General features: G+C 40.2%; 1 protein-coding gene across 1 annotated transcript in view; it reads left to right on the forward strand.

Annotated features, from left to right (window-relative positions):
- Positions 1-24,398, forward strand: part of LOC148138153 (uncharacterized) — a 72,124-nt gene extending 47,726 nt beyond the window's left edge. Inside the window, exons 4-9 of the mRNA XM_087981831.1 lie at positions 7,058-7,205; positions 9,636-9,681; positions 10,181-10,221; positions 17,312-17,496; positions 21,938-21,988; positions 23,488-24,398. Coding sequence (XP_087837957.1) covers positions 7,058-7,205; positions 9,636-9,681; positions 10,181-10,221; positions 17,312-17,496; positions 21,938-21,988; positions 23,488-24,398 — 1,382 coding nt within the window. The remainder of the gene's footprint in view (positions 1-7,057; positions 7,206-9,635; positions 9,682-10,180; positions 10,222-17,311; positions 17,497-21,937; positions 21,989-23,487) is intronic.
- The last annotated feature ends 375 nt before the right edge of the window (positions 24,399-24,773 follow it).

A 24,773-nucleotide genomic window follows, 5' to 3' on the forward strand; every position in this document is an offset into this window, starting at 1 on the left:
TGACCTTGCAGATTTTTGAGGACCAGGTACATTATGAGAACACAATATATTTGAAATACTGATGCTTAAACGTGTGTTCGCAAAAAATGTTTTATTATATTAATAGCTGTTTGATAAACTTGGAACTTAATCAGTGGAGCAGTGTTATAGGTTTACATCGTTTTGTTTTTCATACATTCAGAAAGAAAGTTAGCTGACTCTCCGAGACAGTGAGCACTGGCAATCAATGGTATTCATCCTCGTATCGAAAGGAAAGTTTACAATAACAATCTTGTTCCCTCACATAATTAGTAAGTACATATTCGCAATCATATCTATCTCTGTATTTCGCACGATTCCTTTAAAACCATTTTTCATTTCTAGAACTTACTTTGTAAATTTTCGTGAAATATGTGCACAGTTGGCTGGGACAGCATGCGTTCCTTAGCCCTCAATTCCCTTCATGTGTTATCTTCTCAGTTTAAACCAGTGTTGTTCATTTTATGAAAGCACACCGAAATGTGATGATGGAGGCAGTTACAGACTACTGAAATGGCGGCACTGAAGGACAGGAAATATGTTTCCAAGCCAGGAAGATGAGTAGCTTGCAGAGGACCTTGCAGATGTTGCTATACCCAGTGCTATGCCGTCTTTGCTCTTCTTTCAGGTGGTGGTCAGGGTTTAGAGAGTTCTGTTGTAGCTGTCATTGTGAATTTCTGCTCTGCGTAATGTAGATGCTATATACGCTGTTACTTCTGGAAGAATTGAATGAACATTGATATAGTGACACGCAAGTGAGTGACGTCTTTTTTCCTGAGATGCAGTCAAGGTTATTCTTGAAACTCTGTGCATCTTGTCAACGTTGCATTGCACACTTTCTGCCTTGCAGAAGATGTGCAAGAATTGGAATTCATCAAGTGTGCTATGCAATCAAGTACTGCGTTGTTTTTTTGCTTCAGCTGGCAATTCTGTAGAACTTGAGTGGCAGGAACATTTGCCACTTTCTTGAACTAAAGCGAATTTATGTGTTTCAGGATCTGATGAGCTGAAGATGACATTTATCTTTGAGCGATCATTAACGAATGCCCCAATTCTGGCCTTATATTTGAGAAAGGAACGTTGACCTCTGAGCTGAAGAAGGGATTTTCATGTGTCTTAGGCTATTGTTATTGTTTACCATGATCAGATATGACGCAATGTGCTTTCTGTAACCATTTTAGTATGGTTACTCTGTAATATTTGTTTCTGAAATGGATCTCAATTCCTTATGTTTACACCAAACTGTAAGTTTCTAAATATAATGATCCTGAAATATTTCGCATCCTGGGTTCAATTATTATTTGTGACGTATATTCTTGTCAATAAACCGTTAAAATTACAATAAAAGATTGATTTTGTTGGTTAACTCCAGCATATATAGTACAAATTCTGTGCTATCGTTTTGCTGAATTAAGTGTATTTTTTCCCCTTTGCTTTGTCTGTCTGTGGGACGCTGTATCTGAATGTTTGACTCTCTCCCGCTCACACTTATTTTCTCTGGCACTTTGTCTCTTATAGCCAATCTGGTGACGATAGTGTTATTTTCCCGAGGAAGATGTGGTCTTTCAGGATGCATCACTCAATGCCTTGTATCTATGGCAGGAATGGATCTCCTAGTTATTGTCGTTGCAGTGATTTTACGTCGGCAGCTAGTTTACTGAACACTACAACAGGATGTCGTCTGATAATTCTTCTCATTCTACTGTTCCCGAAACTGCTCTTCCTGGTTGACTGTCGCTTTTACCTTTGATCGATTTATAACCATTTGTTACCAGAAGATGAAAACGAAATACAACACAGGAAACGTAGCATCTGTAGTTATAGGAGTATTCTGTGTTCTATGCTGTTTGATAAACATTCTATTTTGTCTCATACATGAGCCCTCATATATAATTGATAAAATAGGCTGGTACTGCAGCATAAAGATATCTATTACACGTCGGTTGCATGGAGATTGTTCGAAACGTTTGACCGCAATCAAACCGCATGTCTCCAGTTCCTCCTTATTTTGCTGCTCAATGGAGTGGCTGTCACATACATTAGAGTTGCTACTGGAGTCCACAGGAGACCCCGAGCCAACAGGAATGAAATTAGTAAACGTGACACTGAAAGGGTAGAGCAGGAGAAAGTCAATCATTTTATTATTTCTCATTTTCGGAAGTTTCCTCCTTTTATGGCTGTTGGACATGTTATATTTTCTCCGTGTACAAATTTCAGGTGGCAGCTAGTCGATCGGTTCCAATCTCAATGACTCAAAATTTATTCTGCAGGAAAGCACATATATGCTACAATTCTTAAGTTCATGCACGAATACGTGTATTTATGCACTGGCACAGGCAACGTTCAGACGTCAATTGAAAGATGCTTTCAAATACCTCTTCAAGGTTATTACAAAATGTAAGAAACAGTAAGTCCAATTGAATAACTTGATGTGACTTTAACATTTCACGAATCCCACAGACAGAACCATGCATCTCTTGCTCAGCAATGTTTACATGTGTATCATCACGAATCACAGGCTTGTTAATTCACACGAATGGCAGGTAAATCAACCCACAACATTGTTTAAAATATTCGTGGAATCCACTTTTGAAGAAATTGTTTCTCAGAGTTTAGTCTCTGCCCCTTACCGCAAAACCTCACCAAAGAGATTTACTTTTGAAACTGAGTTGATTGACTTCTGTTTCAATTCTGAGTGAGAGTATACTCATTGTCTCTGTGAAAACCAGTGACAAAGAGTAAGATGATGTATTTTTTTAAATTGCGTAAATGCACATGTGCACACCAAGATTGTTTCTTTTTCAAAACGTCAGAAATACAACATTTTACGGTTTTGTCTTGATATTCTTGGAGCCTCATATCTGAGAAATACGAGAGAAGCTATTCGTAATACAACTCGTATGCACCCAGCTGTCAAGCAACATGTGTTAAGGTTGATATTAAAATTCCATTGATGTAACATTCGTATAATAATAATAAAAATAATCATTTCCAGATATTGAATGATTTTCTTGTTATCCCCTTAATATGTGGAGGTGCCGGTGATGGAGTCTGGTGGACAAAGACAAAAATCACACGATACCGGGTTATAGTCAAACAGGTTTTATTTTAAACAGAAGCAATCACATAAATGCACATGTGCATTCCAAGATTGTTTCTTGCATAAAACATCAGGAAAAGTGCAATAACTTTAAGATTCTATTTTGACTTTCTTGAGGCTTCATACCTGAGAAATACAAAAGAAAATGTTCGACAAATAACTGGTGTGCACGTATCAGTCAAGCGTCATGTGTTAAGGTCGATATTAAAGATCCATTGATAGAAAACTGGATGATAATAGCAATAAAGAAATTAACATTTCCAGGCGCCAAGACATCTTCTCGTTTCCCCCTTAATATGTGGAGGTTCTGGTGGTGGAATCTGACGGACAAAGTCAAATATCACTTAGCACCAGGATATAGTCCAACAGGTTTATTGGAAATCATTAGCTTTGGGCGCTAAATTTCTGAGGAAGGAGCGGCAGCTCAGAAAGCTTGCAGTTTCAAATAAACCTGTTGGACTAACACCGGGGGCCAATGACATTTGGCTTTCACCTAACTAACCATTCGTCAGCTGTGTCACCGACAATTAATTATGTTTTGGAATTTGACGTAGCCAACAAAAGGAGTAACAACATGCAACCTTTCCCATTCCATTAATGTCATTACAAGCTGAGACACATTTCAAGTACTGTTTTCGCAACCTTTGTTTGGCAGAAGGAGATGCCTTCGCAGTTTTCTTGACATGAAGTATGGTGTTGCCTTGAATGCACTGAAAGCTTTCTCTCACCGTCATATTTTTTTTTCAAAATATCTTCCGAAAGATATTATGGCAAAACTCAGAAATGTTTGTATAACGTAACATTCTAGCTCAATTAAGCTGTGATATTTGCATTTCTTGGACTCCAATCGATTGCAGCAGTCCATTTCTCCAAATTTTGTTTGTGCAAGTTTCGAATTTGAGAAAGAGTTTGGAAAGTTCAAATTAGTAAAATAAATCAGATGACTGCAGCTGGTGGTGGTCAAACAACTCATTCCCGGTTTATGAAAACTGGAAATCCACGGGACAGTTTTATGAGACGAAGGATATTTAGATGTCATGAACGATCGTCACTCTGTCAAAGTGGGGATCCTTCCTTCTAGCTTCACAACGTGACAGTCACAGCAGTCTCACTGCCTAATAAAATTGATAATCGAGAGTAATAACGGAGGAGGAGGACGCCCCAACGGGAGCTCCCATGATCCTGTTTTATTTCTTACTCCTATTTCTGCTCTTTTAATTTCTTTTTTGTTTCCTTTTTTTCTCTGGGTCGCTCTCAGCCAAGTTTCTGTTTGTCTCGTGGTGGTTCCCAGTCTGGTTTACAACTGCTCATGCCGAGTCCTTTCCCGTGGCTCATGGCCGGTCCCAGCGTGGTTTCATGTGGTGTATGGCCGGTCCCAGCCTGGCATCTCAGCAGGTCATGGATGCTCCCGGCCCTGACTCTCAGCAGCTCTTGGCGGTCCAAACTGTTTGAGTCAGCAGCTCCTGGCAGTTGACGCCTGTTTCTCGGTGGCTCATGGTAGTTCCCGGGCCGTTTACTTGACGGGTAATGGCAGTCTCAGCCTGCTCTCTCAGCAGCTCATTGCGGTCTCAGTCTGTTCTTTTAGGTGCTCATGGATGCTCCAGCCTTTCGTCTCGGCGGCTCATAGCGTTTTCAGCCTGTTCTTAGCGGCTCACGGCACTCCCAGCCTTTTCTCTCAGCAGCTCATGGTGGCGCTCAGCCTGGAGTTTTGGTGGCTCTTGATGGGCTGGTTTTCACTGGCTCATGGTGGCTCTCAGCCTGGTCTCTCGACAGTTTCTCAGCAGATCTCTCAGCGGTTCATGGCAGTATCTCAGCTGCAGTGGGCGGCACGGTGGCACAGTGGTTAGCACTGCAGCCTCACAGCGCCAGAGACCCGGGTTCAATTCCCGCCTCAGGCGACTGACTGTGTGGAGTTTGCACATTCTCCCCGTGACTGCGTGGGTTTCCTCCGGGTGCTCCGGTTTCCTCCCACAATCCAAAAAAATGTGCAGGTTAGGTGAATTGGCCACGCTAAATTGACCGTAGTGTTAGGTAAGGGGTAAATGTAGGAGAATGGGTCTGGGTGGGTTACGCTTCGGCGGGTCGGTGTGGACTTGTTGGGCCGAAGGGCCTGTTTCCACACTGTAGGTAATCTAATCTAATTCATGGGGCTGTGTCGAGAAAAAGACAGCAGACCGACATAACCAGAGGAGTCATGAAGGACTATTGAACATTCAACTTAATCCTTTGTCATCCGAGTTGAAACTACGATATTTTAACGTAAACTATTACTGATTTCATTATGTTTCCAATGTTCTATGAAGGAACACTCAGCTGTTTAATTCTTGTTTCTCTAACTACTTTTTACCTGAGATTTTTTAATGTCATGGTAATTGGTACTTAAGATGGCGTCATGTGTTACAATATGAGGCAATTCTCACTCTTCTTCTTAACTTCTATACTCGACTACACGTGATATTGATATCTAAAAAGATGGAACTTTCAGCACGAATTAGAAAAGGAATCATTTGCAACAATAAGTATGACATGACCTTTCAGGATTCAAATAGTTGCTCAAGTTTTGATCGTGAAATTGCACTTAAACTTGGAGCATCATTCACAGATCACCTTTCCACTGTTGCAAAAGTTGTTTTTTTTTAAATAAAAATGCGACTTCAGGACATCTGTCATCGAATCAAAGAGCATTGGAATAGGCAGGATTGTGGAATTGCCATCACAGCCATATCATCCCTCATCTTATCTAATTTTGGAACTTGGCGTAATGGGCCATACGACTTTCTTCGTTTTTTTTTGTTCAACTCATTAACTTGCATTTCAGACTGAGTAGTTGTACAGATAATAAAAATAATTTTACCAAATGTTTCCGAGTTAGTTATTGGGAAAATCAACCATCCTTCATTCAAAATTGCCACTTATACACAAGCAACGGAGTGAAAAGTTATTGAGGTGACTGGAAATCTGGGTTTGATATTATAATGAGATCAGCAATGACTTTACCGAAAGACAATGCAATCTGGGGTTACACAGCTTTAACCTTCCTCAACTCCATTGTTTGGTAAGCAATTTATCCTACTTTATCTAACACGTGGTCTCCCCTTTTGAATTTATTAACCGGGTGCTCCGGTTTCCGCCCACAGTCCAAAAATGTGCAGGTTAGGTGAATTGGCCATGCTAAATTGCCCGTAGCGTTAGGTGCAGGGGTAAATATAGGGGTCTGGGTAGGTGTGCATCGGCAGGTCAGTGTGGACTTGTTGGGCCGAAGGGCCTGTTTCCACACTGTAAGTAATCTAATCTGATGGATTCAATGCACACGTCTTTTCACACAGACTTTTCACCATTTCTCAAGTTATTTGTTCCCTCATCTACTGTCCTTTATTCGTTTCTTTGTACCACAGGACACTGGCTATAGGCAGTCAGGTGGGAGTCAATCCACTGAACTGAGAGGAATCTAATACCCTGATGTCAGCTACATAGGGTGACCAGGGAACCATTCTAAAGCAGAACCCACCATTGGGAATGCCGAGGTAAAATAAAAAAATGATGGGGTGGGTAGTCATCAATTTACAATAGAACTGGAAGGAGAAGTAAAGCACTCCACATCCCGTTATGCACACCTTTCCCAAAAGGAAATGTTGGATATTGCATCCTCCCGGCTGTTATCAATTGATGAAAAGGTAAGACTGCTTGCATTCGAATATAATTTATCGCCATCCAATTCGGTGAAAGTTTGGATGACTTAGAAAATTTGGGAATGGTTATCTGCGAGTCTGGGAATTCATGTTTCGATCTCCTTATACTCTCAAATGGCAACAACAAGAAAATATTCGATGCATGCTGAACACAAATAAAGTACAGGCAAAACTCTTTCCAACTATACAATCAAAAATTCCCAGAGCCTATTGGCACAAATTAAGTTTTTCTCCTCTTTCTTCCCATTAGAATTTCTAGATAGTCACAATATCCAGTCTTATCTCCGTATTCGTCTAACGTCAATATGCTGTTACAAATTAAGGTCAGGTTATCGAGTAATTGCAATGGTTCGTTGCAGAGAGGGAGGACTCCGGAGTCAAATCGGAAAGAGTGAGAGGTAAGGATGACATGCAGGAAATATCAAAGAAACATTTGTTATGACACTACATTTTGTGATTAAACTTCATGTTTATTAGCTCTAAGTGCAGATAGCAACTTTTGTTCTTTTAGCATGATTGCAAATATTGAGAAAAATATGTGTGAGAGGAATTAGTTGATATATTTGCTTGGGTATCTCTATTAATGCTGCACTGTTTACAGGTAGCTATTTAGTTTATTTATCTAATTCAATTGTCCAATCTTGAACTTCTACTTCTGGATTCATACTGATGAATGCCTCATTGATTTCACGTAAAGTGTAGAAGTACCAACAGCGGGAGAAAAATGCACTGAGTTCAAATGGAAAGAAGGATTATTTAAAGAATATTGACCTATTTTCTAAATAAGAAGACGCTTCCAGGGCATTACTTGCAAGAAATGCTCCAAATATTTCTGAATTTAAAATTCTGTTTTGCATGTCACTTGAACATAATCAATGAAGCATCTCAAACGAGGTCAATACGCCACGGAACGGCAATTTGGTTGAGTTTCTAATGGACTGAAGCAAAAGAAATCTCATAATTTTGAATGTATTAAAGTGTACATTTTATAAAATGCATGTTTTCAAGCTTTTGCATTTCTATAATCCTTCTAAGGTTTTGCAAATATTTCAGAATGTGCTTATAATATTGACGTGTCTGACAATGTGCTCCTTTAACAAGTCATAACTGAGGACTGCAGATGCTGGAGGACAGAGTCTAGATTAGAGTGGTGCTGGAAAAGGACAGCAGGTCAGGCAACATCCGAAGAGCAGGAAAATTGACGTTTCTGGCAAAAGCCCTCCATCAGGCTTCATTCCTGATGAAGGGCTTTTGCCAGAAACGCCTATTGTTCTGCTCCTCGGATGCTGCCTGTTCTGCTCTGCTTTTTTACAGCACCACTCTAATCTGGACTCCTTTAACAAGGTTAAGTTACCCTTGTTTATTTTTTGAGCAGGTTGTAAAGACACAGGTTCCAAAATGTCTGGAGATAATCTACTTGAAAATCTTTCAAGTTCAAAAGAAAACACCAGGCCAAAGAAAGGGGAGTGACCAGTTCTTCCCGATTAGCTTTTCTGTGATTTCAAGTCGTTTTGACAAGCACTCAGTTGTGCAGCTGCTGAACGCAAAGAAATTGGGCCATGCTGATCCTCCCTGCCTTTGACATCTCTCCTGTAAGATGTCTGTTTTATTTTTCCTTTTTATGGCATTAGATGTTTATGGAGATCGTTGCAAGTCGTTGGAAATGCATCACTACTTTTGATAGCCTGTTCGAATAGCTTACTTATTGTATATTCTATTCTCTTTTGTCTGTGTTTCGTTGTGAAAATTGCAAATGAGTTCTGTTTTGTGTAAAACTGAGTGGATGGGTCAAGACTCTTGCAAAATTTGCTTAACGTCTGCTTAACAAAACTAGGAAGGTTAAGGGGTTATTTTCTTGAAGTGTTTCGAGGGGGTCTGGCCTCGTCCGAAATACGTGCCTTTGTTGCATTCTATACACCTGCACTAAGGTTGCAGACGTAGCAGGTGAAATGCACAAAGCAAGCTTCTACTAGCAGTTAGAGTCATAGAGATGTACTGCATGGAAACAGAACATTCGGTCCAACCTGTCCATGCAAACCAGATAATCCCAAAACAATCTAGTCCCACCGGCCAGCGCCCTCCAAACCCTTCCTATTCATATACCCATCCAAATGTCTCCTAAATGTTGCAATTGTACCAGTATCCACAACATCCTCTTGATATCACATAATATATTATTTCGGTTAAGGAATGAATACCGTCCTCATGTACTGGAGCGAGCCCACCGTCTTTTTAAAAGGATAATTGGCAGAATACTGCTCCAGCCAAAGATCAACATAAAATGCGTCTGACGCTGTCTCGACCAATAGTAGGAGTTGTGGTCATTATGATTTGCATGTTATTTCACGATTATTAGCCACCATTTCTGCCATCTCCAGCAGGATTCAACCAATAGACATATACATCTTTCTCTCTTATCAACCTTGCGCAAGAAACAATCCCTCTGGCATACACTGGTCTCCTCCTCATTCACTTCTGACATCACCCTCCACCATATTGTGACATCTTTCCCTGCAACCACAGGAGGTGTAATGCTTGCCCGATTACTTCCTCCCTCCTCAGTAACTATAGGCTTGAACATAACTTCCAGATGAAGCATGCCTTTACGTGCACTTCACTCAGTATACGAGTATAGTCTTCTGTATTTGCTGCGCAATGTAGTGTGCTCTATCCTGCCGAAACACAGTATAGACTGAGTGCCTGTTTCGTTGAACACAAACGTTTTGTCCACAGAGCAAAATCCCTGAGTTTCCCGATGTCTGGCCCTTCCAAACGTCACATTCCTCCATGTTCTCTATTTTTGTTGCATGCTTGCTCTTTTGTTTCAGCGAAGTTCAGATCACGTTGCATGAACACCACCTCACGTCCTCCTTGGTAAGTCTGCAGACTCATGTTCTCAATGTAGAGTTCAAACATTTTAGGGTCTGAACGAACTTCCACGTTTTCCTCTGGCACCACACACCAGGCCAAGTTATCATGTAGTCTACAATTATGCAGAACCCATTTTTAGACACGAGTTCTCCCCATGAGAAACTGTATATTTTCTGAAGGTGATTGTTATCCATTTCTTTGTCTGTCCAACAGGTTTGCTTTCTCTCTTGTCTCGATTTCTCCACCAATCGTTTACTCCTAACCCCGTCTCGTTTCTCTACCTTCTGCATAAAAATAATTTTCTTAGCTATCATCAGTACCTTGGAGGGCCACTGGAGCCAAAGCGTTAAACCTGATTTGTCTACACTGATGCTGCCAGACCTGCTGGGTCTTCCCAGCAATTTCTGTTGTTGTTTCTGATTTGCAGCTTCAGCAGTTCTTTCAATACTTTTCGATTTTTTTGCATGCTATGACTGCATTTTCTTCTGTTTGATTTTTCCAGAATCTCGCAAATTATAAATGGCTTGACGTCATTCTTATCGTGTGAGTGTTGCTAACCAAGATACCACTAATTGTCTATCCAGAAAAAAGAATGATATCAACCACCTCCTTGAAACTTATTTTTTGTCAGTCCATTTCGTTTCTTGCTTCAGTTCCTTGTGCAGCTTTCTTACAAGTGAATTGTTGGTGAGGCATTTGAAAAAGCCTTAATGAAGAAGTCTATCACTTTGAACTGGAGTCACTTCTGTTCCAGAGTTGATGTTGTTGTGAGATTAATCATTTCAAAATAATTTACTGAGCCATGTGGTCTTTTATATAGAAATTTAATAACTTACCATAATTACATTTCTTATAAATTCGTGTATATTAAAGAAGATCAGATTAAGTAATTGATGTCAGGGAAATATAATTGCTTAGAATCTCCTGTAATTCGACATTTTTACTTCTTTCTTCATATTCATTGCTACTGGAGATAGATTTCATAGACTCCTGACAGCATGGAAGCAGACCATTCTGTCCATTGAGTCTACACTGACCCTCTGAAAACCCTATTCAGACACTCCCCATCAAGTCCCTGCATTTACCATGGCTAGCGTTACGAGCCGGCACATGCCTGCAAACTGTGGGCAATTTAGCTTGGTCAATCCACTTCACCTGTACATTTTTGGACTGTGGTAGAAAACCAGAGCACCTAGCAGACACGTGTGCAGGCGCAGCAAGACTGTTCAAACTCCTCACAGTCAGTCACCCGAGGCTGGAATCAAACCTATGTTCCTGGTGCAGTGAGGCAGCAGTGCTAACCACTGAGCCACAGTGCCACTCTGATGTATCTGAATTAATTCGTTTTAACCTTTCCATTTATACTTTTAAAATTTCTGACCGTCTGTACTGATATGTCTCGCTGTTTTGAGTTCATATTCTGTTTTCTATCTATTTTTCAAACTCGTGGTCATTATTTGATGCCTTTGAAATTGCACTCCGTCCTGAGAAATATTTTCTGCCTTCGGTCGAGGTCAGTACGTCCGGATAATACAACCTTAGTACTAATGTGTCCTGATTGACATTCTAGATTGAGTTTGTTTCAAGGTTTGTATTCTTGTGGAAACTATGTTGAATCGCTTTTAATACCCGCCATTTCTTGTTCACAGTCAAATCTGTTCATGCATTTTCTTCATTCATCATCATCAATTTTAACAGCTGACAGAAATCTGTCACCCGTTTTTCAGATTTATGCAATGCGTCTTAAAAATGAGCCTGACCACTCTCCTACATGAACTGGAATACAAATACATAAATGCCAACATATGCGAAATCTTAATCGGCGTCAAGATTAATTATTTCATTTTGTTATTATAAAACGATTTAAAATATGTAAAAAACAAACATAGAATATGAAATTTATATAAATTATTCAGACGTCGTTCAATAAAGCAAAAAGTAACTGCTTAAATTTCCACCATTCTGAAGACTTTCTCTCCTTTTCTCCACAATGACTGATGATACCGAGTAGCACGATTTAGAATTGAGCATGTCGGTTTTGCAAACTTCAGTCAAATCGAACAACAAATTTAGTGCACCTTTTTGTCAAGCCAGACAAAGTAAAAGTTTAAACTGACAATTTTTGCTCTGTTTTATTGGATGTTCTCCCTGCACAACATGTTCACATTGATGAAGTCTTCTCGAGTCTGCTGATTAAAATTTGAGCAGTTGGAAGAGATTAGGTGAATGAGTTTTTTAGATGATGGTTCGGCTGAAACACTATGCGCATATGAGACAAACAGACAAGACGTGAAGAAAATGACAGGAAATTCTGTGAGATCCTTGAATAATTCTATAATAGAATAATGTTATGATAGATTTTATATATGTATTTATTCTGCTTCTCCAAAAAATATTCCGGCCACATACAGAGAATTCGTTTTCAGCACAATAAGTGCAGATTAGATTTCTTCAGTATACATGTAAATTGCAGTCGTCCTTTTTCTAACTGCACGAGCCAAGTTACATGTATGGCTGTTATCATGTTTTAAATCTCGGCCAATTCAGTGTCTTTTGCCATTCATCAAAGGTCGCCAAGGTGGCTACAACATTCATTCTTCAATTGCTGATCATGCCTGACTACAGACAATTTGCAATTTGTGGCAAATATATATTCGTATTATATTGCTTAGATTTGTGCAATAAATGGCAGATTCATTCTGGGTAGATCCGCGAATGGGCTAATACTCTTCTTTAAATGTGATAGTCAGGAAGTGATTTAAAAAGAGGAATGCATATATATTTTCCAGCGGGCTATGTATTTTATTCCACGTTAATGGATCTCAGCCTTGTTATTTAATCAAATTATAATGTTACTGTTTTATGTTAGAAGATACATGTCATTGTGTTCATTTTTTATTTCAAAACAGATAATTGATGGTCGCAACAGGAAGTTCAGTCGAGTTTGTTTAATGGACTAATTGTCCGTTATGCATGGATTTTATATCTCATATTCAACTCTTTCTAGAGGTTTAAAATATGGAAGAAACAAAAATAGAATATGAAATTGATATAAATTATTCAGACGTCGTTCAATAAAGCAAAAAGTAACTGCTTAAATTTCCACCATTCTGAAGACTTACTCTCCTTTTCTCCATAAAGCAGGCTGTATCGTTCAGCAGATGACTCGCATACTCCTGGAGAGTTAATGTGAATTCGTTTAAAGAAACAGAGACATACAGAATGTAAAACGCATCCTTTTGCTTCAACAGGCCCATGCCATCCAGGTGTGTAGAACGGAATCTGTCCCATCAGCCTGTGTTTGTCCATGTCACTCTGAACATTTCCTATTCAAGTACATATTCAATATTCAATCTCAACTGTAATTGAGATCGCTTCTCCTACATCTTCTGGCGTCTCATTCCACAAATGAAACAAAATCTCTGTGAAATGTTCTTCGTCAGCAATTTAAAAGTGAAATGGGAGTTCCAGTCGACGTTTCTCTTAAGGTTAACATGGAGGACAAGTCGGTAGTTAGGAACGTAAAGACCACTAGAGGGACAGAATGTAAAATCAGGGATGTGCTTCTGAGGATTCATCAGGCTCCAGTCAGTCCACATTTCGAGTCTTGCGTGCAGTTTTGGCCCCCGTAACTCAGGAAGAATGTAGACATACTGGAGCGTGTCGTCAGAAGGTTCACCAGAATAATACCAGGAATGGCAAGCTTAACATGTGGCGATCGTTTGACAGCTCTGGAATATGCCCATGGAGTTTCAAAGGAAGACAGCGTATTTGATTGAAGCTGACAGAATATTGAGTGGCCTGGACAGACTGGACTTCTGGAAGATATTTCCATTTCCAGGACAGACGAGAAGCCAAGGGCACAGAGTAAGAATACAGTGAAGACAATTTATAACGGAGTTAGGACGAAGCTTCTTTAGTCAGAGAGAGGCGAATCTATGGAATTAATTTCCACACAAGGCTATGGAGGACATATCACTGAGTTTATTTTAAATGTTCTTTATTGCCAAGGGGGTCAACGATTATGGAGAGAAAGCAGGAAGTTGGGATTCAAAAATCTACGAGCTATCATCAAATGGTAGAGCTGGCTTGATGGGTTGAATGGTATAATTTCTGCTTCTATGTCTGATTGTCTTATGATCTTATAATAAATGTTGGGATACAAGGACAGCGGAGCGATGTTGATCAGAATGCGATTATCTTTGAGGGGCAGTGTGAGCACGATTGGCCGAATGGCGTTCTTCCACAATGTCGGGAGTTTATGGATTGTCAATCTCTCCAACCTCACAAAAATCTTGGTAAAAGATCACGCATATTGTGCTGATGCTATGGCTTTCTGTGTTGTAAACCAAACTTCTTTTTAAAATGAAAGAAGATGCTGCTTCAAGGTCAATAAAGTAAACACCTTGTGAGGCCTTGATGTTTTTATAATGTTGGTTCAATAGCACCAGCCTGAGTGGATGGTCAAGCTCCCACAGGAACAGTATTTTTTTTCAAGTTGTTAGCAGTCGCTGTGATCTTTAAGCTGGATTTCGAAGACTTCTTCCTCTCCCTATTAGAAGTTAAATCTGCGATTTCTTTCAGTTTCTAAAGTGGCATGTGAGACAATTGACTTTGCCGCATCTGCTTTTTTCAAGCGTGTGTTTATGTGATCCTACTATATTGCAACAGTTAATTAGTGGCCGTTCATCGATTATTGTGTTGAGGATAACGATAGAGCTACAGTAAAATCAGCATTTTTTTTCTTTCAATGGTACTTTCTTCGCATTTTACTTAGTGTATGTAAAAAGTGTTTTGTTCCAAACCCAGTCGATTGACTAATCGAATTGCATCTGTAACAAAACAACGAACACCTAACTTTTAAAATAAATAAAAAGTTCTTGCATCGGAGAATGTCTTCTTAATATATTTTGAGCGTTTTGTTTTGATCCACAACGCTATTCACTTTATCTATGACGGTACTGATTTTGTGTTCTTTAAAAATTCAGCCCTCAACCTCCGAAGTTGCAGGATAAAAAGTTCATAGCCGATGCAGTCACTCGTTATATATCATACACCCCAGTTCTGGCATGGCCAATATGTTTTTTTTTTCTGTATACTTGCTAGTTCAACAATGTTTTTCTTAGAGCAGAGTGATGAGGACTGTCTGCAGTGTACTAAAAGTGGTCTCAGCAATGTCTTACACGGTCCGAACAGGACTTCACATTAACTCTACTCGATGCGCTACATCGCTTCATAAATTCATGGCAGCCACTTGTGAGAGAGATTATTTCCCTGGTTTTCCCTCGTCTACAAGCAGCAAAAGTCTACTTTAAGAAGATTTCAGTTTGAAATGGATTTGAATGATGCATGTGGAAAATCCAGAAGGCAGGATATCCATAGTCTCTGTTAAAAGCATTAACACATTTTTGGTTCGAAATTTCGCATGAATGTAAACATGCACACCAATATTGTCTCTTATACTAAACATGAGAGAAAAAAAAGGTAGTTCCAGTTAAGATTCTGTCTTGACTCCCTGGGGGCTTCTTATCTCTGAGCTATGGGAGAAAATGATCGTCTTACATGAATCAGCTTTGTCACCTGATATTAGTTATACGGTCGAATTTGACACAGCCAACAAAATGAGGAAAAGTATGCTTTGTTTCAAACTAATCTGTCACTGCCATGCAGGAATGTCCATATTTAACATTTTCCGTTTGTAACATTCGGCCACCAGATAACTCTTCCTAGTTTTCATGACAGGAAGCAAGGTATTACTTCGCATGCACTTAAAAGTTTCCCTCAACATATAAAGTTGTGAAGAAAAAGAATCACTGCAGATCTCAAGGCAAAACAGTGAAACATCTGTATTGCAATACATTCTATGTTGGTTATTCTGTGCATTTGCCCTCCATTTTTCCAATTTTGTTCACAGAGGTTTTAAAATTGGGAAAGGGATTGAGAAGTCGGAATGAACAAACTAATTCAGATGACTAGCTGCTGGAGTTCAAACAACTCGGTATCAGGTTATTAAACCAGAAAAACCTCAAGGTACTTTGATGAGACCTAAAATATTCAGCTATTTTCCCCCATCATCCCTTCAGCAAAGTTGGGCTTCGCTCCTCCTCACAATATGACAGTCAAGAGTTTCATTTGGTATGAACAATGTGATAATATAGTGTAATAGCAACGGAAATGGACACTCCATCGAAGCTCCTCAAATCCCTTTTCCTTCTCATTTTCCCGATTTTATTCTCATTTTTTATAGCATTTGGGTTTCCCGGCGCTTTCAGGCTTGCTTCATTGCACCTCGTGAGGGATCCTTGCTTGGTCTCCTGGTGTCTCTCAGCCTGGTCTCTCGCCGACTCGTAGCGTGTTCCGATATGATCTCTCAGTGCCTCTCAACCTGATCTCTGTGGGATGTTGGCTGGTGTCTCGACATTTTATGGCTGTATCTCGGCGAGACGTACGAGTGGATCCTGTCCGGTTACGTACCCAGAGTAACCCAGGGTCGTCGGAGAAGCTGCAATTTCAACTGCAGCATGGCTGTGTGTGGCGGTGGAACAAGAAAGACAGCAGAACGAGACAAGAGAACGAATCATCAAAGACTCTTGAACTGTTAACTCAATCTTTTGTGTCCCAGTCTAAACTACGAGAAAATTGAGTATAAACTATTTGCAATTCCTTGAAATTTCTCATATTCTATGAAGTAATAATTAACTTTGTAACTCTTGTTTCTCTTATTGTTTTGTATCTAAACCCCTTTGTGCCTAGGTACCTTGACATCTAAGGAAAAGTGAGGACTGCAGAGGCTGGAAATCACAGTCCAGATTAGAGTGGTGCTGGAAAAACATAGCAGGTCAGGCAGCATCCGAGAAGCAGGAAAATCGACATTTTGGGTAAAAGCCCTTCATCAGGACGACATCACGTGTGGCAACATTATACAACTTCCACTTTACTCCCATACTTGATTTCATATGAGAAGTAAAATATAAAAATCGATTTTTCAGCAGTAACTGGGACGGGGATCATTTTGTAGAAATAAATATAACAGCCATGCAAAATTGCAACAACAATTTACGTTATGATAATGATCCGGCGCATAAAATTAATATAACACAAACACAGCAAAGTTGGATCGCTCTCGAAGTTGTTTTATTGTTAGGGAATAGAGTTTGCACCTTCAGTCAGAGAGTCCAAGGCCATCGAGGCAGGTAAGACAGTGGAGTTGTCACCATTTTTCATTCTTGAATTTCTTATATTTTGGAACTGCCGGGCCAACCGGACAAATCACAACGGTTTTCACTCAAAGTTATGCTTTAGTCTGAGTATGCAGTTTTACAATATCAAAACCTAATTTTGACGAATGCACCGGAGCTAGTTATTGGGTAAGAAGCAATCTTCATTCCACTTTCCCACCGATGTACAAGCAAAGGAGTCAAAGGTACTTGAGCTGGATGTAGCTGTGGAAAAAAAGTTACGTTTAGATTGGCAATTATTTTATCGAACGAAAGTGCAAGTTGAATTTACTTAGTGTTCAACTCCATGAATTCTATGTATCTTTAACTCGTAATATTTTATCTTACTTTCTCCTAAAACGTAGTATCTCCCTTTTGAAGTAATTAGTTTATTCAGAATCCATATTTTTTCACAGGCACCCTGAACCATTTGTGAACAAATTGTTTGTTCCATCATCTCCGCCCTTCTTTTTTTTTCAACGCTACGTCCGCTGTGGCCAAGCATCTCGGATTCAGTCACAGCCACAGCCCTTCCCTATTCAAACAGTCTTGTCTCCTCTTCATGAAAATAAAGTCAACTTGGGGAGAGATGAACTTTTCGGTAAAAGTCCATGCGTCCTATCACTGAGAAGATGATTTTCTTCCAAATGTGAATATGTCCAGTCATACAATCTCTTCTGCAACAGCTTTTTCAGCACTGACATTAGCCTCACAAACTTCAGAATAATTATCCAGATTATCTCTGTTTAGCTTCTTAAACAAACAAAGAAAACATTTGTCATTCTTCAGCTGTCTGTAACTTCAAATGAGGCCAAATATGAGAAATAAGGCCTCTGCAATTTATTGCATTGCCCCCAACACCATCATGGGAGGGAATCCGCCTGGAACTGGCGGATTTGTCCATCGTAATGAATTTCAAGATATAACAATTACTTCATCGTTATGTTGAATTAGATAGAGTGTGGAGGTCGAAAAGCATAGCAAATTAAGCAACATTAGATGAACAGGGGAGTCGATATTTCAGGCAGAAATCTTCGTCAGGAGTGAGGAAGGGGAAAGGGGCTGGCAAATATACAAGTGCGGATTGGGGCTGAGGGAACATTAATTGGTAGGTGGACGCACGAAGGAGGAAGTGTTGAGCAAACAGATGGGAAGGGAGATGGGAGTTGGGGAGATTTAGGAGTTGGTGAAATGTATGTTGACGAATAAAGTTGTATGCTCCCGAAGCCGAAGATGAGGTGTTCTTCTTTCAGTTTGTATGTTGCCTTGTATTGATGGTGGAGAAGATGAAAGATTGGTATGTCATTGTGGTTCTCAAGGAGGGGTTGAAATGTTTGTCAAGCGGGAGGTGGGGTTGATTGGAGATTGTGGACCATAGATGTTTCCTGAACTATCGCCGAATTTGCGCTCGGCCTTTTCCATATAGATGGGACCATATATTTAGCAAAAAGGATGCAGTAAATAAGGTTGTATGCACAAGTGATTCTTGGCCAGACTCGGAAATGATGCTATGGCGCCTTGTATCGAGATAAGATGGGAGGTGTGGTAGCAGTTGTTGCCACTTTTGCGGCCGCAGCGGAAGGTGCCAGTTGTGGAGGGGAGGTTGTTGGGGCGCGTGGACATAATGAGGAAATCACAGAGGGAACAATCCCTGTGGAAAAGAGATGGGTGGGAAAGAAAATTTCGTTTTAGTGGTGGGGTTATACTGCAGGTGGAGAAAATGGCGCTAGATGTAGCATTGTGTTTGGAGTTATTGGCTTGGAATGTAAGGACCCATCGGACACTTACTTTATTATATTTTGGGTGTGTGTTGGATTTGGAAAGCAGGGGTGTGAAAGATGGAAGAGATGCTTTTGAGGGCACCATTGATCACAGTGCAAGTGTAATTTCGGTCCTTGAATTTGGAGAACAACTGGGATGTCCTGGACTGGAACCATCATCTATGAGGCAGAAACGGTTGAGGCAGAGATGGGAGTATTGGATCGCCTCTTTCTGGGGAGGGTGGGAGGAGTTGGACTTGAGGTAACTGTGGATGTCAATGAGTTTAACATAGAAGTCAGGGCTAATTCAGTTGTCCCAGATGGAGACGGAGAGGTCCAGGAATTGGAAGGAGGTGTCAGAGACATTTGCAATGAAACTGAAGTAAAGGTGAAAATTGTGATTGAAGATGATGAACTGTTCGAATGCTCCAATCACCCCCACCTTCCGGTTGCCAGCCAATTGCTACTGCCTCAGTGACATGCCCAACCTTGAACTCCACTATCATTAAAACGAGGCCACATGGAAACTAGGCGAACAATACCTCATCTTCCACCATGGGAGCTTACACATTATGAATTCAACATAGAATTCATCAGTGTCCAAATGTCAGCACAACCCACGCAGATCCAGACCTCTCTCTCCACCCCGCTACCTTTACCAGGCCTAATCTACACATTTTTCTTCCCACCTTTCCCCTCCAACCTTTCCACTGACCAATCTCTATCGCTTTTTTACGTGCATTCACCTTCCGCCATTACATTTAACTTTCTCCAACCACACTCCACTTCTTCAATTTTTCTCAACCCATTTGCCCCTACGCAAGCCGAATGAAGGGTTCTGCCAGAGACTTCACTCTCCTGCTTCAATGATGCGATTTGAAGCCCTGTTCTTTTTCCACCTCCCCATTTAATCGATTCTGACTTTCTAAAATCTGCGGTACTCAATATCTCCCTCATTATATTTATCTGCCTGAGAATTTTGCACATTTGTTCGGACCTTAATATTCGTCACACGCTTCTCTATGGAGAATGCTGACGCAAATCGATCACGAATGATACCATCCATGTCCTGTCGTTCTGCACATAACCACTTGCCCTTTTTTCTTGGGTCGGCTTTGTTTCCTTAGATACTGTCTTCCTCAAATAGAAAATACATGTATAAAATGCCTTGGACATCTCGTTAACCCTGTTAAGCAAGGGTATTTCAATGGCCGCTTCAAATCCTCCTAATTCCCCATTTGACCTTCTTCCTAGTATCATTATATTCTTCAAAGTTTTCGACCAAATTTATTCGTGCAGACGTTAGGTCTGCTTCAATTTTTTGACACTCTGATAACTTGTGATCCAAGTATCCCGATTTCTGTCATTCTTGTCCTTCGCATCACAGGGACGTGACTGTCCTGAACACTAAACAATTAGACAGGAGAAGATTCCCAATGGTCTGTTGTGAATTTACTCTCAAACAGCTGTTCTGAATCCACAGCCTCTGATTCGATTGCAGTTAGCCCTGCACCTAATTTAACACGTTCATCCCGAAGTCCACTCTTCACCTTCTCCATAAGAATCCAAAACACCTAAAGAATTGTGGACACTATTGCCGCAATCATCCCTGACTGAAACTTTGATCACCTCGAATACCTGCAAAATCATTCGATTGTGTCCTCCCTCAGCAAAGCTGCGATATGCTCCTTCACCATTAATACAGTCTGTATACTTACTGACCTGCTGCTCTGCTTCCGGCCATCCCTGCCCGCTTCACTGATGTAAAATCTCCCGAGTGCCTCTGTAATTTAGGTGCAGCTAATCCTTCACCTGGAGTTGCAGTTTAATTTTTATAAATGTGAGATGCTGTATTTTGGAACAGCAAATTAGTGCAGCACCTATGCACTTTACAGTAATGTCCTGGAGCGTTGCTGAACATAGAGACCTTGGAGCGCAATTTCTTCTTTCCTTGAAAATGGATTCTCCGGTACATAGGATGTTGAAGAAAGCGTTTAGAATGCTTTCCTTTATTTATCAAATCATTGTCTATAGACGTTGGAAGGTCAGGTTGCGCCTGTTTCGGACATTCGTTAGGTCACTTTGGGAATATCGTGTAAAATTTCGATCTCTCTCACATGGAAGGACATGAAAATTGGAAGAAAAGATTTACCAGGATGCTGCCAGGGCTGGACAGGTTGAGCTTCAGGAAGAGGCTGATTAGTCTGAAGCTATTTCCCTTGGAGCGTCGGAGGCTGGGGTATGATCCTACAGAAATGTATAAAGTTATGAAGGGCATGTATAGGATAAAAAATAAAGCAGGTCCTTTCAATGGTTTATTTGAGTCCAGAACGAGCAGGTGCAGGTTTACGGTGAGCGAGGAGAGATTTAAAACAAATCTAAGGGGCAATTTCTTTCATGAAAAGGCTGTTACATGTACGGGAAGAGCTGCCAGAGGAAGTGGCGGAAGCTAGTACAACTACCATCTTTTAAAAAACATCTGGTTGTGTACATGAAGAGGAAGAGGTTTTTTAGTGATATTTTCCAAGTGCAGACAAACGAGGCTAGATTAATTTAGGATATCTGGTTGGCATGGACGAGTTGGACCAATGGCTCTGCTACCATGCTTGACGTCTCCATGACTCTATGTTCTCTGGAAGAAATCCCAATCAGCCATTTACCTTAAGCTAGCCACTTCTAACACACACACTAGCTTATTCACCACGTGTTTAATATACAACGTCTCTTTTCCTCGCCTGAGGAGCACGAAGTAGGGAAAGTAATCTTGAGGTTACTACCGGAGAGTTCCTTTTTCTTTGAACTAACTCTCTGAATTGTCAATGCAAGTATCCCTACCTATGCCATTCTTGCCAACGTGGACAATGACTTCTGTGTGGAAGGCAGTGAGGTCTGCAGATACTGGAGATCAGAGTTGAGAGTGTGTTGCTGGAAAAAGCACAGCAGTTTTAGACAGCAACCGAGGGGTAGAAAAATCGACCGTTTCGACCAGAATCCTTCATCAAAAACACTTCTATCTATCTACCCACCCGTTTTAGTGTGCCCTGAAGTCTCGTTTGCATTTCTTTCAAAACCACCACAGCAACCAATATCAGAATTGTACATATTACTTATCAACCTAGGTTTCCATCAGAAATTTGGCTTATGCTATTATTAGCTGTGGTTATAACAGTTTGAAAGGTTAAAATCCATTAACAACACTTGATTTCCTTCTGTGACATGCGTAATCACTGAAACTAACTTATCTCGCATACTGACTTATTTATTTTCTTTTTAAACATGGTCTCTTGCATTCGTTGTCATTGTACTCTGCCCTTGCTGCTTTCGGAGTTCCAGGTAAATTATGAGAATTAAAATACTTGGTATACTGATGTTTAAACACGTGTTCTGAGAATCGCTGTGTATTTATTATATTCTATGGCGGTCCATGAATGTATTATTAATCAGTAGTACATCGGAATACAACTATAATTTTTTTTGTAATGTATTCAAATCTAAGGTTAGCTGATTGACAGAGACAGAGAACAATGACAACCAATGGCTTTCATTCTAGTTTCGAGACTTTTTCTTTTACATTCACAACCTGGTTAACTCAGCTGTTTATTTCAGACATGTTAGCACTCACGTCTGCTGAATATAATTTAAGTGAGTCCTTTATGGACAATTTTCATTTCAAAACTTTGTTTAGTATACTTTCCTGCAATATGTGCACAGTTGGCTGGCTTAGCACATATTATCCTTTCGTAGATTCCTTTTAGAAGGTGTTGGCTATGTTGTCGTTTTGAGCAACTGTAGTGCATTTTATGCAAGTACATCGAAATGCAGTTAGGGAGGTAGTTTCTGGATAGTGACACGGCTGCACTGTAGGAGAGACAATATATTTCCAAGTCAGAGTGATGAGAAGATTGAAAGTGACCTTGCAGATGCTGAGATCCACAATGATCTGTGTACTTGCCCTTGGTACGGATCATTGGTTAAGAGGGTTCTGAATCACGGATATTTGTGAATTTTTGCAATGCGTCTTGTAGATGATAAAGACAACCATTATTTTCTACTACTGCTGGAGGGAGTGAATAATGATTGATCAAGTGATCAACGTTGTTTTCCTGATATTCGGTCAAGGTTGTTGCTTTAAGTGTTTACATGCAGTAGGCATTGCACTTCAAACCTACTGCACTGCACCATATGTGGGGATTTACGAAGTGAGATTTTGAAGTACGTTCACTGTTATCTTTTTTGAGATGTCAAATTGATGGGAGTTGGGTGGCACGTGAAACTCCTATGAGTGTTCAAAGTGCTTTGTCTCAGAACATGAAGAACTGTGGATGATATTGAACTTTATGCAATGATAAATTAATTCCAACCATGCTACCTTGAGGAAAAGATCGTGAATGTATCAGCTGAAGAGGATTGTTTCTTGTTGGTAAGGTTATTATCATTGTTTATAATATTCAGATATGCCTCAAATGTTTTTGTTGCCATTTTAGCATTGTCACTCCATCCATTTGGTTTTGAAATGTATTGCAATCCCTTATATTTATATAGAATAGGAAAGACCGAAATGTAAAAATTTTATATATTTTATAATGTGGGTTCAATTATGATTCGGGGCAGACATTCTTTTTTAATAGGAATATACAAATTTTCTAAGTTGAATCCAACATAACTGTTGCAAATCCCTTGCCATCCCATCGCCAAACTGACAATGTTCTTTTTTTTTTCATTTCTTCTGCCTGTATGTAAGTCTCTGTCTCTCTATGTCTCTGCATGTCTTGGCTCTCCCTGTCTCTCCCTCTCACACTCACTCTCGGTCTCTCACTCTCTATTTCTTACAGCCAACCTGGTGACCATAGTGATACTGTCCCGAGGAAGATGTGGTCTCTCAAGATGCATCACTCAATACCTTGTAACCATGGCAGCAACAGATTTCGTTGTTATTATTGTTGCAGTGATTTTAAGTCGGCTTCTGGCAATTTATTTTCCAGCAAGTTTGCTGAACACCACAACAGGATGTCGTCTGATAATTCTTCTCATCTACTGTTCCCGAAACTGTTCTGTCTGGTTGACTGTCGCTTTCACCTTTGATCGGTTTCTGACCATTTGCTCCCAGGAGCAGAAAAAGAAGTACTGCACAGAAAAATTAGCACCTGTCGTTATAGGAATTGTGTGTGTGCTCTGCTGTTTGATTAACATTCCACTTTATTTCATATACGAGCCCTTATATATTCTTGATAGCAAAGGCTGGTACTGCAACATAAAACAGAATTTTTACACTTCGTTTGCATGGAGATTGTTTGACACGTTTGACCGCATTCAGACTCCATGTCTCCCGTTCCTCCTTATTTTGCTGTTTAATGCACTGACAGTCCGACACATTACAGTCGCTAGTAGAGAACGCAGGAGACTCCGATCCCACAGCAATGAAATTAATAAACGTGACGCAGAAATGGAGAGCAGGAGAAAGTCCATCGTTTTACTCTTTGCCATCTCCGGCAGTTTCAGCTTGTTGTGGCTAACGTACATTGTACATTTTCTACTTGTGCAAATTTCTGGTGACAGCTACTCGATAGGTTCCAATCCCAATGACCCCAAATTTATTCTGCAGGAAAGCGGGTACATGCTACAAATCTTAAGTTCATGCACGAATACGTGTATTTACGCAGTCACACAGGCGAAATTCAGAGGTGAATTGGAAGATGCTTTTAAATACTTCTCCAAGCTTAATACAAATTGGCATAAATACTGAGCCCGGCTGAATAACTTCATGTGACCACAACAGTTTAGTAAACCGACATACAGCAGCACGATGTGCAACTCAGCTATTGTGTCATGTGTGTTATTACGATGCCCAAGCTTGTTCAGTCACGCTAATGGCAGGCTGTTTTATATTTTGATGGCAGCCACATGTGAACGAGACAGTTTCTCAAGTTTTTGCCTCTTCTTCCGGACTCATAAGATCACCATAAGAATATTTTCTTTCGAAATAGACTATATTGAAAACAAAATTTAGGTTAACATAACTATTGGAAACTTGACTGACGCAACAGACCAAATAACCCAAACAGCTGTTTTAATTACTGTAACACACCCCTTGACAACCAGTAAAATCAAACATAGATTA

This window comes from Chiloscyllium plagiosum, unplaced genomic scaffold (assembly GCF_037043375.1).
Source record: "Chiloscyllium plagiosum isolate Xiang-an unplaced genomic scaffold, Cpla_swu_hap1 HiC_scaffold_41, whole genome shotgun sequence".
In the NCBI taxonomy this organism is placed as follows: domain Eukaryota; kingdom Metazoa; phylum Chordata; class Chondrichthyes; order Orectolobiformes; family Hemiscylliidae; genus Chiloscyllium; species Chiloscyllium plagiosum.